Raw genomic sequence first — 15,167 nt, 5'->3', positions numbered from 1 at the left:
GATTGCCCATTTCTCTTAAAGTTTTTAATTTTTTCTGTTCTACATTAGATTATCCACCCTCATGCAGTAATTACTTGAAAGGCTGCATGAATCCAGACTTCCCAGGGAGATTGATCAGTTTGACATTTTGAGAAGTGAAGAATAGAAATTTTTTGGTTGGGATTGAGTATGTGAATTGTTAATTTTGTCATTGATGTTGCAGATGATCGCCCTGAATATGCTTCCCTTCAAGCACTACTCTTTGGTCCTTATCTTCTGGCTGGCTTGACTGATGGAGATTCGCACCTATATACTGGCACATCAGAATCTTTAGATGAATGGATAACTTCGGTTCCATCCACTTATAATTCTCAATTAGTCAGTCTCACTCAAGATTCAGACTCTGGCATTCTCGTGTTCACTAATAAATTAGATTCAATATCAATGGAGAAGCTTCCCGCATCCGGTACAGATTCTGCAGTCCATGCTACTTTCAGGTTCATCGAAGCTGATGACATGTCTTCAGGAATAACTCCACAGTCTGACATCATAGGAAAGTCTGTTATGTTCGAGCCGTTCAACATGCCAAAAATGGTGGTATCACATCAAGGGTTGACTAGCAGCCTTGGAGTGGTGGCTGCTGAAAGTGCATCTAATTCTGGCAGCAGTGGCTCAGTATTTCAGGTAATGAAAGGATTGGACGGGAAAAACAATTCAGTTTCACTGGAATCTGCAAGCCGGCAAGGTTGCTTTATTTACACAGGTGCGAACTTGTCTGCTGGAAAAAGTGTTCAACTTGCTTGTCCTTCTGGTGAAATGGATGCAGAATTCCAGCGTGCTGCAAGCTTTGGAATGATTGGTGGGATAAGCAAGTATCACCCAATGAGTTTTATGGTTAAAGGATTGAATAGGAACTTCTTACTTGCTCCTCTCTTCAGCTTAAGGGATGAATCTTATACTGTATATTTCAATATCACCAGGTAGATAAATTGGATGAAAAGATAAGATTTCTTTTCTTTTTCTACCTTTCATAAGAAGGCTGTGATGGTCCTTAGGAAGATAATCATAACATATTCACTTGTGAATAGGGGAATGTGCTGTAAAAGGTTGGATTAGGTAATTATTGTGCAAGTGAAAGCATAATAAATTCCAAGTGTTCCCTCCAAATAAGGTTATTTGAAATTGCAGGCTGATCAATTCTTGGTTCTATTTTTTCTTTCAAAAAAAGTTCTTGGTTCTATTTTTATATATTTAACTTCTTAGTTTATGTTTGTTTCGGAGCATTACACAACTCCAAGTTGATGTGTTCAATGGAACTCGAGCTTGGCTGGGCGAAAGCTTCACTCAAGCTCAGTTCAATTAAATAAGCTGAGATTGAACCCCGGGTTAAGCTCGTTTGTTTGAATGAACTCAGCTTGAGACTGAGCTTAGGCTCACTGAGAGCTTATTAAAGCTTGTTCAATTTTATTACATAGTGTCGGTTACTTATTGGTTATGTAATATAAATAATTTTGTCCCACATTTCGTCATTTTTGTGTCTCTCATGGCTTCGAATCAATCCTTCAAATGAAATATTAAGAAGAAAAACCAAAATTTGCAGCTGTGCTGAGGATGGGTTGGAGCATTTGCATTGCCATAGTGTGGCCCACCAGGATCACTCCATTTTCCTTACGTTTTATCCTGGGGCAGCTGGATTGTAAGCGTCACAGGTTAAATTCCATGCAATGTGCCAAGTCCCATACCGTAGCATGCTACAAGGCTCTCCGAGACTTCGTGTGCAACAGTAAGATTGTTCTAGCAAAACTTGAGGGGTCTCAATTCGAATCTCCTCAGCTTGCATAGATAGCTATCAATAGGGATTTAACTGGGATCGGGTTTTGTCAGACCCATTTCTTAATCGGCTTCAAAAATTAGAACCAAACCCATTCCAATTTGATCGGGTTTGGGTTCAGGTTGGGTATGGCCAAAATTAAAGACTCACATGGGTCAACAGGTTCAGGTTGTAATCAGACTTGTTTTTAATTGGGTTTAACAAATAGACCCAAACCTGATCCAATCCGATTAGGCTGAGGTTCAGTTACAGGTACAGCTAAAATTGTAGTCTCATATTAGTTAATCGTTTAGGTAAAAAGATGGGTCAGGTCTTAATCTAATTCATGTTCCAGTAGGATCTAGATATTACTAAGAATGTACTTATATGGGTTAATTGGTTCAGGTATAAATTAGTATGAGTGTAAATGGGTGGCTTGTTGTAATGCACGTAGGTTCTATTAGGATTTTTAACTTTTTAGAATTAGAAAAGCTATTGGATTAAATAGTACCGAAAATGACCATCCTATACGCAAAAAATGATATGTTTTCCAAAATGCCCCATAATTTTTAAAATCTGCCCCATTTTCAAATTTGCAAATGTCTGACTTATTTAGGATATTTTTATCCTTTGCCTGAGTGAACCTCCTGAGCTTTGCACAATACTCACTAAAATGTAGATTTATATGTTTTTTTTTAGAAAATAATTGTATTGTACAGGTAATTTAACACATTTACCTAAACCCCTATAATTTTTTATATTTTTTTCATGTCAAAAATTGCAAAATATTTGGATTTAAAAAGATCTTTTTACGCTTCGCACATGCGAACTTTTCTTTATATATATATATATATATATATATATATATATATATATATATATATATATATATATATATATATATATATATATGCAAACTTCGTAGGAAATATGTAACTATTTTTTGAAGAACAATCTTTGTTCTCATATTTGTATCTCTTCAATCAGATGATGAAAACTTGTGTTTTACACTCTTTGAAAAACTGAAATCCTTGCCCATAACTTTTATGTTTTAAGTCATAATCGAAAACCCCTTTAGGGTTCCCATTTTTTAGTTCCCATCTCAAAATACAAATATACTTTGCACTCTCTAGGGTTGCACATTTTTCATCTGTTCTATGCTGTTTTCTAATCACCTACAACAAAATTTTGGAACAATAGAAAAAAAAAAGAGATAGATCGGGACATAAGCTTTCCATTACCATCAAGATCACCTTGATTTGATGAGTGGTTGAAAAGAAACATCATCTAAAAGATAAATTGTTTCTTCTAAACATTCAAACAACAAACATAGGCAAGGATAAGAAAGTCCATATAAAATATAGGTGGATTTGAAAAAGTTCACATAAAATATATGTGAACTTCCTCAAGTCTACATAAAATATATGCAGACTTCCTAAAGTCCTTCGTATATTTTGTGTAGACTTGAGAAAGTTTGCATAAAATATGTGCAGACTTTCTCAAGTTCCCATAAAATATGAAGACTTGGGAAGTCCACATAAAATATGTGAACTTTCTTATTTTGTTAAAGTTTAACAGGAAGTTCGCATATAATTTTATGCAAACTTCGTAAAGTCTACAAGAAAAACTTGTGGACCTCATTTTAAGTGGGTGTATGCAACACTCAAAGAGAAGTGTGATATATCACGCAAACTTCATCAGTTTTGTGCATGCTAAGGGTAAAAGGGACATTCTAATGTTAGCTATTTATGATTTTGAACATGAAAAAAACATAAAAATTTATAAGGTTTTTTGGAAAACATGTCAAATTACACGTACAATAGAGTCATCGGGCATATCGAATCGAGTTGGGTCTGTGAGCTCTTTATGCTACATCACCGAAGATTGTTCTATATTTCGTGAATGCCCTCGTGACTGAGAGCACATATATTCTTGAAAATAGGGATGCACAATGAGCCAAGCTAACTTGAGATCAACCTGTTTAAGCTCGGCTCGAGTGCGTTCGTGAAAGTAAATGGGCCAAGCTTTTACACAAGTCCATGCTTAATCTACATAGATGAGCCAAGCTTGATCAAGCTACTAAACTCGTTCGATTAAGCTTGTAAAAAGTGTATATATGAAATATGTTTGCAAAAGTATAAACAAAAGTTAGTGTTTCTCTAAGGGACATACTTTGGACTTATCATCTAAAGGTCTCGGTATTGAATCTGATGCTAGTATAACTTTTCACATTTTACAATAACCTAGCCCATGTTTTTAGAATATGTATTATTTTTTCAAGCCACACTAAACTCGATAAAGCTGGAAAAGCTTGATTAAGTTCATAACAATAGTATATAGAAAATATGTTTGCAAAAGTATAAACAAGAATTAGTGTTTCTCTAACTAGCATGCTTTGGACTTTTCATCTAAAGGTCACGATATTGAATCTTAGTATAACTTTTCATGTTTTACAATAACCAAGCCCATGTTTTTAAAATATATATTATTTTTTCATCATAATAGTCAAAAATGGCTTGCCTGGTCTAACAGTGAGACATTTGTACACATATTGAAGAGGTTGGGGTTTGAATCTCACCTCTTCAAAAAGTGAAAGACACATTTTTTTCTTAAACTTAGGTAAAGCTCAGCTCAGCTCAGCTTGAGCTTGAAACCAAGGCGAGTTTGAACAATGTTGTTCAAGCTTGATTCCAAGCTTAAGCCAAGCTTGAACACATGCATTTTGAAATGAGCCAAGTTCGAACAGCTCAAGCTAGGCTCTTGTGCATGACCACTTGAAAACAACCAAAAATATTGCAGAGCGTGAGGATATTCTTACCATCGGGGGCTCTGCTTGTTTGGTAGGAGCAGCTAGTGCACGTCACCTTGGACGTTGCAAGTTCTAATCCCAATGGTATCATTGTATGACTGGTGGGGGTCTGCCTAACCCAGCTTGCCTTAAAAAAAAGTTGAAGACATTCTTGTTATATTTATTACATAATGATCCTATTTCTGTTAAGCTGAGCCATAAAAAAAAAATTGGGTTTTAGGGTTAGGGTTTGAGATTAAAATAGGAAAAGAGGCAGAAGAAAGAAGAGAAAGAGGAGGCAAGGCAGGGCGACCAGCAGACGCCCGACATGGTGGAGAAGGGAGGCAAGGGAAGGAGGGAGGAGGTCGTTACCAGAGATTACACCATTAACCTCCACAAGCGTCTCCATGGATGGTGTCTCTCTCTCTCTCTCTCCGCTTTGAATTTGGTGCTCGTTTGGTAATGGTGGTAGGCATAGATTTTTTGGGCGAATTTTCCTGTCGCAGATCTGATACAATGCATTCTTTTTTTTTCTGTGTTTCTTTCTTTTTTTTCGTTTTCGGTTGAAGGGATTCACCATCTATAGCAAGGTGGGGGTGGAGCACTAATGAATTTGTGGGACTTTATTATTTCTTTTTTAATGCGTTATTCAGGTTCTTGGTTTCTTTGTAGGGAACACCTTTGTGTTGTATCAAATCTTTTTCAATTTGGGTGCATCTTGGAACCGATAAATCGTCAGTCGATTACATACTCAACAGTTCATAGAGTAATTCATCTGATTTTTTATTGACAGGGTGTAGGGTATGTCTGATATGAACCTTGTGTGTTGAGTCATCTGGTCTATGAAACGTAGGATGTCACCATTTTCTTCATTCATTATCTAGGCTTTCAAGTAATGGGTTCTGGTGTTTATGTTTAAATAGTTTAAAAGCATAAACATGTCATTGCGTGTTGCATTTTATAAAAATTGCCATGTTCGTGTCATGGTTTGTGTCCGAATCCAAGTCCTTGATGAAAGCTCTCCTTCCTCAACTAATGTGCAAGCTATGTTCAGATGATTTGCTTGATTTCTTTTCTTTGGACTGGAACAGTGTATTTTTGCAGCCACATATAGATTTTTTTTCCCTTATATCAACAGAAGACAAAGTGTCCAGCGCTTTAGTATGATAGAGTTTTTGCTTGTGCACGCTAATAAAATTTCTCTCTGATCTGAACTGATTTTTTTGTTAATTAACAGTCTTCTAGAATTATGTTTATGCTGTACTTTAGAATGTATATCAAGATTTCAATTCATAGTATGGTAGCCTAGTCATCAATGTTAGTCTCGGCTATTTCTCGGTGAAGGATTTTCTCAGGAGAGTTTAGAAGAAGCGGTTTTTCTGTGTCTGTATATTTTAAAGAATAAAAAATGTTTAAAATATTGGTGTAGTAATATTTTCTTACAAAAATATATGAAGAAATAGCTAGAAAAGTTGCTAAAATACAAAACAAACAAAATCAGAAAAAATATATCCTTTAAAAAATAAAAATAAGATTTCTTAAAAAAATATCATGGTATTAACGAGATATTTCTGTTATGTTTATAGCTTGAAGATACAAACAATATTTTCACTTTTTTACCATTTGTTGCAGAAAAATGTTAATAACACAATAATTTCTAAATGAAATTGTGCCATATGAAAGGAAGGTGATTCATGTGTAGGGTCCTAAAATGTTGTTTAGTTAGTCATAGGAGTTTATTATCTTTTAGGACATCGATTATATATACATGTTTGGTATGTGTAACCAGAGATTTGGGGGGTGTATGTCTCTATCTATGTGTTTATTTATTTATTATTTATTATTTCATTTCATTTTGGTTGAAGATACTGATTTGACCTTGGAATGGATACCATTTTTAAGTTTTAACCACCCCTAATGGAAACCAAAAATGTTCGGTTCTGTTTTCCTGCTGGCTGTTGGTTTCTGTTTTACTGCTGGCCAAGTCCATAATGTATTCAACATTGGTAGGTGTTATTTTCACCCATGTCACATGGATAGTCCATTTTGACTCCCATTTCATGCCCCTTATATGCTATGTCACATGGGTGCGGATGTGGGTGCGGGGATTCGGCACTTCCAAAAAACCCGGGTGCGGGGGTGCGGCAGGGGCAAAAATGTAAAAAAAATAATATATATATATATATATATATATATATATAGTGTATATGTATGAATGTATGGTAGCTGTTAAGGTCCATGACATTTATGCCCAACTTACTTTTTACCATTTTTTTATCTTATATGGTTGTCCCCAAAGATGATTGTGGAGCCTGATTCATTGTTTTTGCCCTTGCAGGAAGGGGGGTCCGGGGGCTCCCCCCGGCGCGGGTCCATTTCATAGGGCAAAATTTTTTTTTTAAAAAAATCCAAAAAAATGGACAAAAATGACCCTGGGTGCGGTCAACGCACCCAGGGTCGGGTTGACCGCACCCGGTGCTGCACCCGCGTCGAGTCGCGTCGACGCGGGTGCGGCACCCTGCTAGCCGAATCCCTGTGACATAGCTTATATGTTAGTCATGTTGAAAATATCATAAAAATGGCCTTCCCCAAATACTTGTCTACAGCTTTTGTGGTCATCTTGATTTGTTAACATTTGATAGGTGGAATGGGATGAGGCCGCAGATCCCTTTTGCAGAAGGTAATTGTTTTCTTCTTCCTTTATTCCTTAGATGCCAGGTTAAATCCAAGGCCCACAGACCCATTACCACTTTGGTAAAAGCCTGAGTCTTAAATGATAACTGATTATGAAATTTCTTTACCTGTCCAATTTTTAATTGTTCAAGATATCCATTTGTTTCAGTATAAATAGCAACTATCTTATCTCCCATGAAAGGGGATTATTAGGATTGTTTGAGCAACTTCCATAATCTCTGACCTCCTGCCAATTGATTCGAGTAACTTTATCTAGGTTGGAAGTGAATTGCTTCAAAGCCTTCTAACTCCACAAATTGAGCCAATTCTAGTTTTGATTTGCCAGCTACTTGTTTCATGGCTTTTATTGTGTATATATAATCATTTAGTTTTCATCTTCTTGCTGTTCCATTGATTGTTCTTTTAAGTGTACTGCCCATATTTTTTTCCTATCATTTGTACCAAGAGTTACAGCCCGTGGATTAAGATCTTTCAAGTTTTTCCTTTTTCACTTTTTTTTTCTCGCGTGCCATATATTTTGATTTCGTTATCAACACATCAAGAATGACACATAACTTGGTCACAGCACTTTTAAAAAGATGGCTCCCAAAGCTATCAAGGAGATCAGGAAATTTGCACAGAAGGCAATGGGAACTACAGATGTGAGGGTAGATGTGAAGCTTAACAAGCATATATGGAGTCGTGGCATCCGAAGTGTGCCCAGGCGGGTAAGGGTGCAGATTTCACGCAAGAGGAATGATGAGGAAGATGCTAAAGAAGAGCTCTACTCACTGGTTACGGTGGCAGAGATCCCTTCTGAAGGATTCAAAGGATTGGGGACCAAGGTTGTTGAGGAAGGTGATTGAAATTCTTTTTCGTTTGTTAGGTACTTAGTTTCAGCATTGCCCTAGAGAGTCACTGTTTTGGGTATGCACAAAATTTTTATGAGCACTACATTATTTTGGAATTGGATGTTTTCAGTATTTGATTTTTGCGCCATTTTGTTTTGGTAATCAGAAATTTTCTTGCATCTCAGTAGAGCTAGTTGTGTTGTAACGTGTTCAATCCATCCTTGAAAATATCCATGTTATGAAACCCGGATCCACTTCCATTTTCCAACCAGTTAAATGTGATTTTATGGTCGTTGGGTAAAGTGAAATTGTCGTCCACAACTATGGTTATAATATTTTTTTCTCAAGTGTATTTTTAAAAAATTATTACATTAAGGCATAAAAACAAAATCAAGTCTTTTACAATTTATTAATAGGATATGGATACAAAATTGAGGATACAAAGACGTCTAAAAGACTGAAAATACTTTATGTATATTCACTTTTTTATGGTAATATTAATTTAACAAGTTTAATAATGAAGAAAAAACTCTTAGGGCATATTTGTTTTGATCACATGTTACTGTTGTAAAAGTTTTGTATTTATAGCATTAACTTTCTCATGTTTGTTTTTAGGTTATGAATTTAACTTGTGTGAAAATCTATCATGTAAGAATGTGACATATCATTATTTAACCACATTCACAGCTCAGCATTAATGCCCGTGAAAGTTTTATACACTGTTAGACTTGTGTAAAATTTTCACAAGTTTTGAAACATTAACATTCACATATGGGAACCACATTCACGGGTTGCATTTTTAAGTTTGCAATGCCGTTGTAAAAGTTCTAAAATGTGATTCAAAATCACAAGAAACTTGTGAAAGTAACAAAATCACAGTAGTTGCAAATTCAGATGTTGAGATCGACATTTTGCGGAACCCACATAAAGACAGGTCCTACCACCTGAGTGGATGCTGTCCCATTTGCTATTGACTTATTTTCTCTCTCTAAAAAATCCACCCATAGTGACAAAAGTTTAAAATGATAATTTATTGCCATGAATTTCCTTGTGAGATTTTGAAAAAATTTATTTATTTCACTTTTTCCCCATAAAATATTGGTTAAAATAAATTAATTGAGTTTTAAAAATGTGGCAGAATAAAAAATTTTAAAAATGATAGGTTTTTAAGATCTTGTTGAAAATTCAAACTTCTAGTTAAAATCTTTCAAAACTTTTAGTTTTGACATTGGATTTTAGAAACATTTAAGGCCATTAATTTTCAAGATGAATTTTAAGAAACCGTTTGTATTCTCAACACTTTCCAAAAATGCATTTTTTAAAACTAGTTTGGTGTTCTTGGTAAATGAAATGAGGATTTTATAGTATTGGGAGAGATGCATTGAAGAATAGTTTAATAAGATTTTATTCACCCAAAGATAATATTGTTAGTGCATTTTTAATTAAATTTGAAGTAGTCTTTCTCCAAAAAAATTTACATTTGAAGCAGTTAATTATTTCTTTTGTTTAATTTCAAAACTATAATGTAAATATTGAGTTAAAAAACACAATATTTAGATTTTGACAAAAATACCATGATATTTTGAAATTATCGTGCTACTTTGAAGTTTAAAACAGTGAGAAATATATTATATTTTTTGGTAATATTTTCAAAATATCACTGATATTTGTAATTGTCGCAATGGATCCACCAAAGCCATCTGACCCACATGGATGGATACATTTTTTTTTATTTGCGAGAGGAGAAATCAGTGTTGTGAGAGGCGTACGCCTCAGAGGCGAGGCGCACGCTCAAGGTACTGAGGCGTTGCTGTGATGCACCCCTCATCAACCTCCGACCAGTTGTGACCACCTACCACCGGAGTTGCTGTGCTGCAGCGGCTGCTCAGTCTTCTCCGACCACCGGACGACCGGCATATCCCTCGCTTCCGTACCAGCTGGGCGGGTGGTCCTTCTCTTACTGCCTCCCCTCCCACCGCTTCACTTTCATTCCAGTTGTGAGAGGCGTACGCCTCAGTACTTGAGGCGTACGCCTCAGTACTTGAGGCGTACGCCTCAGAGGCGAAGCGCAGGCTCAATGCACGCTCAAGGTACTGAGGCGTTGCTGTGATGCGCCCCTCCAGGGGCGTAGCTAGGGGGGGGGCAGGACTGGGCTGTAGCCCAGTCCTGCCTCCCCAAACAGTTAATTTTTTTTTTTTTTTTATAAAAGCCCAGTCCTAGCCCTGCCCTGATTCCATATGAAATAGATTTTTATCCATTTTTTAGCCCAGCCCAGTCTTAGCCCAGCCCTTACTGCAGCAAATAGTTTGATTTGTCCATATGAAATAGATTTTTATTAATAATTGTAGCCATTTTTTATTTTTTCTCAAAAAAAAAAATTTTCGGGGGCGCTGCCCCCGAACCTCCGACTATCACACAAATAATTTTTTTTTCTTCACCCCTGTTTGCCCCCCCCTCACATGAATCCTAGCTACGCCCCTGCGCCCCTCATCAACCTCCGACCAGTTGTGACCACCGACCACCGGAGTTGCTGTGCTGCAGCGGCTGCTCAGTCTTCTCCGACCACCGGATGACCGGCATATCCCTCGCTTCCGTACCAGCTGGGCGGGTGGTCCTTCTCTTACTGCCTCCCCTCCCACCGCTTCACTTCCATTCCAGTTGTGAGAGGCGTACGCCTCAGAGGCAAAGCGCAGGCTCAACGCCTCGCTTCGCCTCATCGCATTTAACAACCTTGGGAGAAATCGCGTAGCTAAAGTGGTGACCATGGGATTTGAACCTCGACCGCCTGCCTAGCGACCTAGGCCCCATCCCACTGTACCAAACCCTTTGGGGGTACATAGAGATACATTTGTAAATGAGTTATTTTTTTATAGGCGACCCATTCGTGCATAGAAAAGGGACAATTTTTAGCATGTGGACGTGTAAGCGGTCCCACACATCCATGAGCTGCTGATTATACATTATAAGAGGGGTAGGGTGGGCCACGTTTTCCACTCCCCACACAGGAAAAAGAAAATTGGCGATTTTCGAAGAAGATCGGATTCTCAGCCTCGCGTTGGGCGTACAGAGGCCGTGACGCCACCAGCCTTCCTCGACGTTGACAGTTGGACGGAAAAGGGGTCGCATTTTTTTGAAAGGACGGTATTGTCCTTGCTCTTTATGATTAAGGACAAACCAGTGCAAACTATTTTGATTCGCTAAAATACCCTTGGACGATATTTTCAAGACGAAATTAGGTTGGTTACTGTATTTGGAGGGATGAGAACGGGTCGGATATGGGTTAGCTCAGGGTGGACCAGACATTACACCGTTTTCCAAGAGCAGATCGGGATGATCCGTGCTTGCATGTGACTCGAATCTCATAATAAAGTTTTAGATCCAGTTAGAATCTGATCTCCCTTGGCCTGGATCCATCAGAAAATTGTAAAACATAATGTTTTTTCCTCTTTTGTTTGTAGGAAAATGGTAATTAAGATAGGTTGGGCTAAACATATAGATTTGCTTATCCAATTCTGACCTGGATCATAGTAGACCCAACAATATATTTTCCCATTTCCAACCCAGTGTTTGGTGCAAAATGTGTGGGTCTTACTCTTGAGATTGCTGACGGAGCGCAGAGGTATCTCGGACAAGTCTAGTTTTTGTTTCAGGTGTTCCAGTCTTTTTTTTTTTTTACTTTTTGGTCTTTGTTCCAGGTGTCTCAGACACCACTGATCAGGAAGAAGGGTGGAATACTGTAGGGATTCCTAAAACGTGCCAGCTGGATGCGTGGGATACCATGTTCGAGGTGTCTCACTCGTTCTCCATTGTGTTGGACACATGGAGAACGGACAGCAGCTACCCGTGGACAGTGCTGTCTACTCAATCAAACGCCCCCTAAGGGTTGGGATCCGGATTGGGCCTAGTTCAGGTGTCCGACCCCTTTAATTTCTTCCGTGCAGGTTGGTCATTCGGTCATCGTGTTGTATCTAAGAGAATGGGGGCATGCTGTTGCAACTCGGAAGGCTCTGCTCGGTTCTTGAATTGGCGCAAATTTTGTCAAGTCAACTCTGTCCAAGGAAGGACTTCACTCGAACCATGAGTTCCCCAAATATCATGATTTTATCTGGATATTAACCCCATACAACATTTTTATATTATCAGGACAATTTGGTTTCATATCGGGTTCGATCCACAGTATGGCTCTCAAAAGGGCCTCTCAAAAGAGCCTCGGGATCTGTGTCATCCTTCTCGTTTCCTCTGCACCGTGTCTTCTCGTAGAAGTCGTACGACACCGCGTGTCTCCCAAAAGCGTGTCCATGGGGCTTTCCTGCGAGCATATACCTTGGATGTGTGAGACATTGAGACCAGACTCCATTGAAGAGCCTAATTTTCCAACAGCTGAGGGACTTCAGGACATGGGATTCACTATTCTTTCCTTTAGAATCAGGTTGATTCACCACCCTGGGGTCTATCCCAGAGTTACCGAAAGCTTCTTAAGTAGGTGAGAAGCTCGTTTCTCAAAAACTCGCTTAGAATGCACGATATTCTTTGCTTCTGAAACTTCATAGGAAGCTCGATTCCCCAACGCTTCTTCTATGCTTCTCATACATATGATCTATGCGTACAATATACTTTTCTTACGTTTATTTTCATTTTTTTTATATATATTTTCTCTCACGCTTTCACTCACTTTTCATGTACTTTCTTTAAATCGGTAACCATCATTTTTAGATTTTAACAAAAATTCAACTCTTTTATAGAAAAATCATGAAATATAAGAATGATCAATTTTATTGTAGTTTTTATTTGTTTCTTGTTTGATTCTATATTGCTTCATTTTTTATTTACATTTTGCTTTTAAATTGAAACTATTGTTTTTTGCTTGGTATAAATTTTAAAACGCCTCGCTTCTCGCTTTTGCTTCTCGTATCGTTTCCGGCTTTCACTTTTGCTTCCTAGTTTGGCAACCTTAGTCTATCCTTCTTCCAGTCTCAGTCTCTGCTGGTTGGGTTCAACGATAAGTTTTCTTTTATTTTTAGTTGTCCATTGTCACCTGAGGGGCCTGCACCCCTGTCGATTTCCATCGAGTTTCTCCTTTGTTCTATCAGCTTTAATCCCCTCCTCATCGTGAGTCTCCTCTACTGCCATATCCTGCAAGGGAATGAATTGGTTCAACCGAATAGTGACAATTCTAACATTGTTACAAATATGAAAAAAAAATAGATATTTTGCCAACTATTCACATTATATTTTGTAATTTGTATATTGTGGTATTTTGAAAAATATTATGATTTCTAAATCAAATGGAATTATTATCTTTTTAACACAACATTTATTTTTTTTATCATCAAAATCTTGAGAAGACAACGACCACTTTTATTTGTAAGTTATTTGTTTTCTCTTACATTCGTAAAACATCAAGCTTGTTTTCTTTTTTTGCCAAGATTTCTCTGATAAAAATTTGAATTGTTAAAAAATGTTGCTAGAAATTTATTTATTTATTTTTATAGAGAAAGCTGGGGTTACGCAGACCCTTACCAGCTATACAACCATATACCATTGGGATTCGAAGTTGCAATGTCCCAACACTAGGTGAAGTGTACTAACTGCTCCTACTAGGCAAACAGAGGCCCCATTGGTAAATGTTGCGAGAAATTGACTGCATTATAATTTTCTTTTTAGCCAAATTGGTTCCACTCGTCCCCTGTGTCATCCTTGTCTTTAGGACTCTCATTGGGATTTCAATGCAAATTGTTCTGATCAAATTGGACTCCACAGATGTAATCTACATGACAATTAAATTACCAAAAATCCACATGTGATTTTTTGGCTATTCAAAAAACTATATTGACAAAGTAAAAAAAAATATAATTTAAAAAACTACATTTTTTTTTTGTTAAAAACTACATTTTTTTGTTAAAAAACTATGATTTAAAGGTCGATTCATACTTAACCTAATATGTTGAATCCATCAACAGGGTCAGATTTTATCAGAACAACTTCCATTATAAAAGTTAAAGAGGGTTATGAATATGGGAGATGACATTAGGGGATGAGTGAAACCGTTCTCCTCTAAAACCGAGGTGAACACTTTACCTTCGTTGATGGATCAGATTGTTATTTGAGAAAGTGCTGTTGGACGTACTGGTCATTTAAGAAGTTGTACGGTTTGGTGGGGGTAGAGGTGTCAACGGGTCGGGTTTGGTTTGGACACAAGTGAAATCAGAGATTTTTTGAGTATGGTATCGGGTTTGGACCCGAGTCTACTATAAGAAAAACCATACCCGAATCCAATAAAAATTACATCAACCAGACCATACCATACCCAATAAAATATTTTTTTTTATTTTTTACATTGAAAATTATGGGTCTTAATTGGAACTCGTGTTGGGTCCAAGTTTGATATAAAATTTCACAAACTATATCCGGGTCTATGTATTAATCGGATCTTCGGGTCTTAATCGAGTCTTCTTATTTGTAAGTATAGCCGGACCCTATAGAGTTTTGTCGTCAGAATAAACCCGACCCGTTGACACCCCTACGGTAGGGGATTACGTAGAATAACCAAATAGCCCTAAAGCGAATTGAGTAATTCCTGTTGTCAGCTTGGGGGCATTTTAGTCTAATAATTCTAATAAAATAATAGCAAGAAACAAGGATGGGCAGAAAAACAAAAATGTCTCTATCGATGCACGGAAGAAAGCAACCACAGCGAATATATATATATATATATCATGATTACAATAAACCCATTCACGGTTTCCTTTTCTCCAACCTCACAAAAAACTCTTTCTACAAAACGAAAAAAAAAATCCATTTTTTTCAAAATACGAAGAAAATTGAAAAAAATATACCAAGTATGGAAATTACCAATGTGGGGCAGCTTTCAGAGATGGTTCCAACCTCACAAAAAACTCTTTCTACAAAACGAAAAAAAAATATCCATTTTTTCAAAATATGAAGAAAACTGAAAAAAATATACCGAAGTATGGAAATTACCAATGTGGGGTAGCTTTGAGAGATGGGTCGCGTAAGATTAGGCGATCGTGGGGCCTCAGCCTGAGTTTCCTATATTTAGTGACGA

At 37.2% G+C, this 15,167-nt stretch overlaps 2 protein-coding genes across 2 annotated transcripts in view; both read left to right on the top strand.

Moving 5' to 3' along the window:
• LOC149815856 (uncharacterized) overlaps positions 1-1,146 on the top strand; it is an 84,068-nt gene extending 82,922 nt beyond the window's left edge. Inside the window, exon 12 of the mRNA XM_089989866.1 lies at positions 203-1,146. Within this exon, the coding sequence (XP_089845992.1) occupies positions 203-963 (761 nt within the window). The 3' untranslated portion in view covers positions 964-1,146. The remainder of the gene's footprint in view (positions 1-202) is intronic.
• A 3,702-nt stretch (positions 1,147-4,848) lies between these two features.
• On the top strand, positions 4,849-8,282 carry LOC149815855 (large ribosomal subunit protein eL31-like). Its single transcript, XM_089989550.1, has 2 exons — positions 4,849-4,991; positions 7,837-8,282. Exons 1-2 carry the CDS (start codon positions 4,906-4,908, stop codon positions 8,114-8,116), a joined length of 366 nt encoding a protein of 121 aa, XP_089845676.1. The 5' UTR covers positions 4,849-4,905; the 3' UTR covers positions 8,117-8,282.
• The last annotated feature ends 6,885 nt before the right edge of the window (positions 8,283-15,167 follow it).

The sequence above is a fragment of the Nuphar pumila genome, chromosome 15, assembly GCF_984573655.1.
Source record: "Nuphar pumila chromosome 15, dmNupPumi1.hap1.1, whole genome shotgun sequence".
NCBI lineage: Eukaryota > Viridiplantae > Streptophyta > Magnoliopsida > Nymphaeales > Nymphaeaceae > Nuphar > Nuphar pumila.
This window is presented reverse-complemented; position numbering and strand designations above follow the sequence as displayed.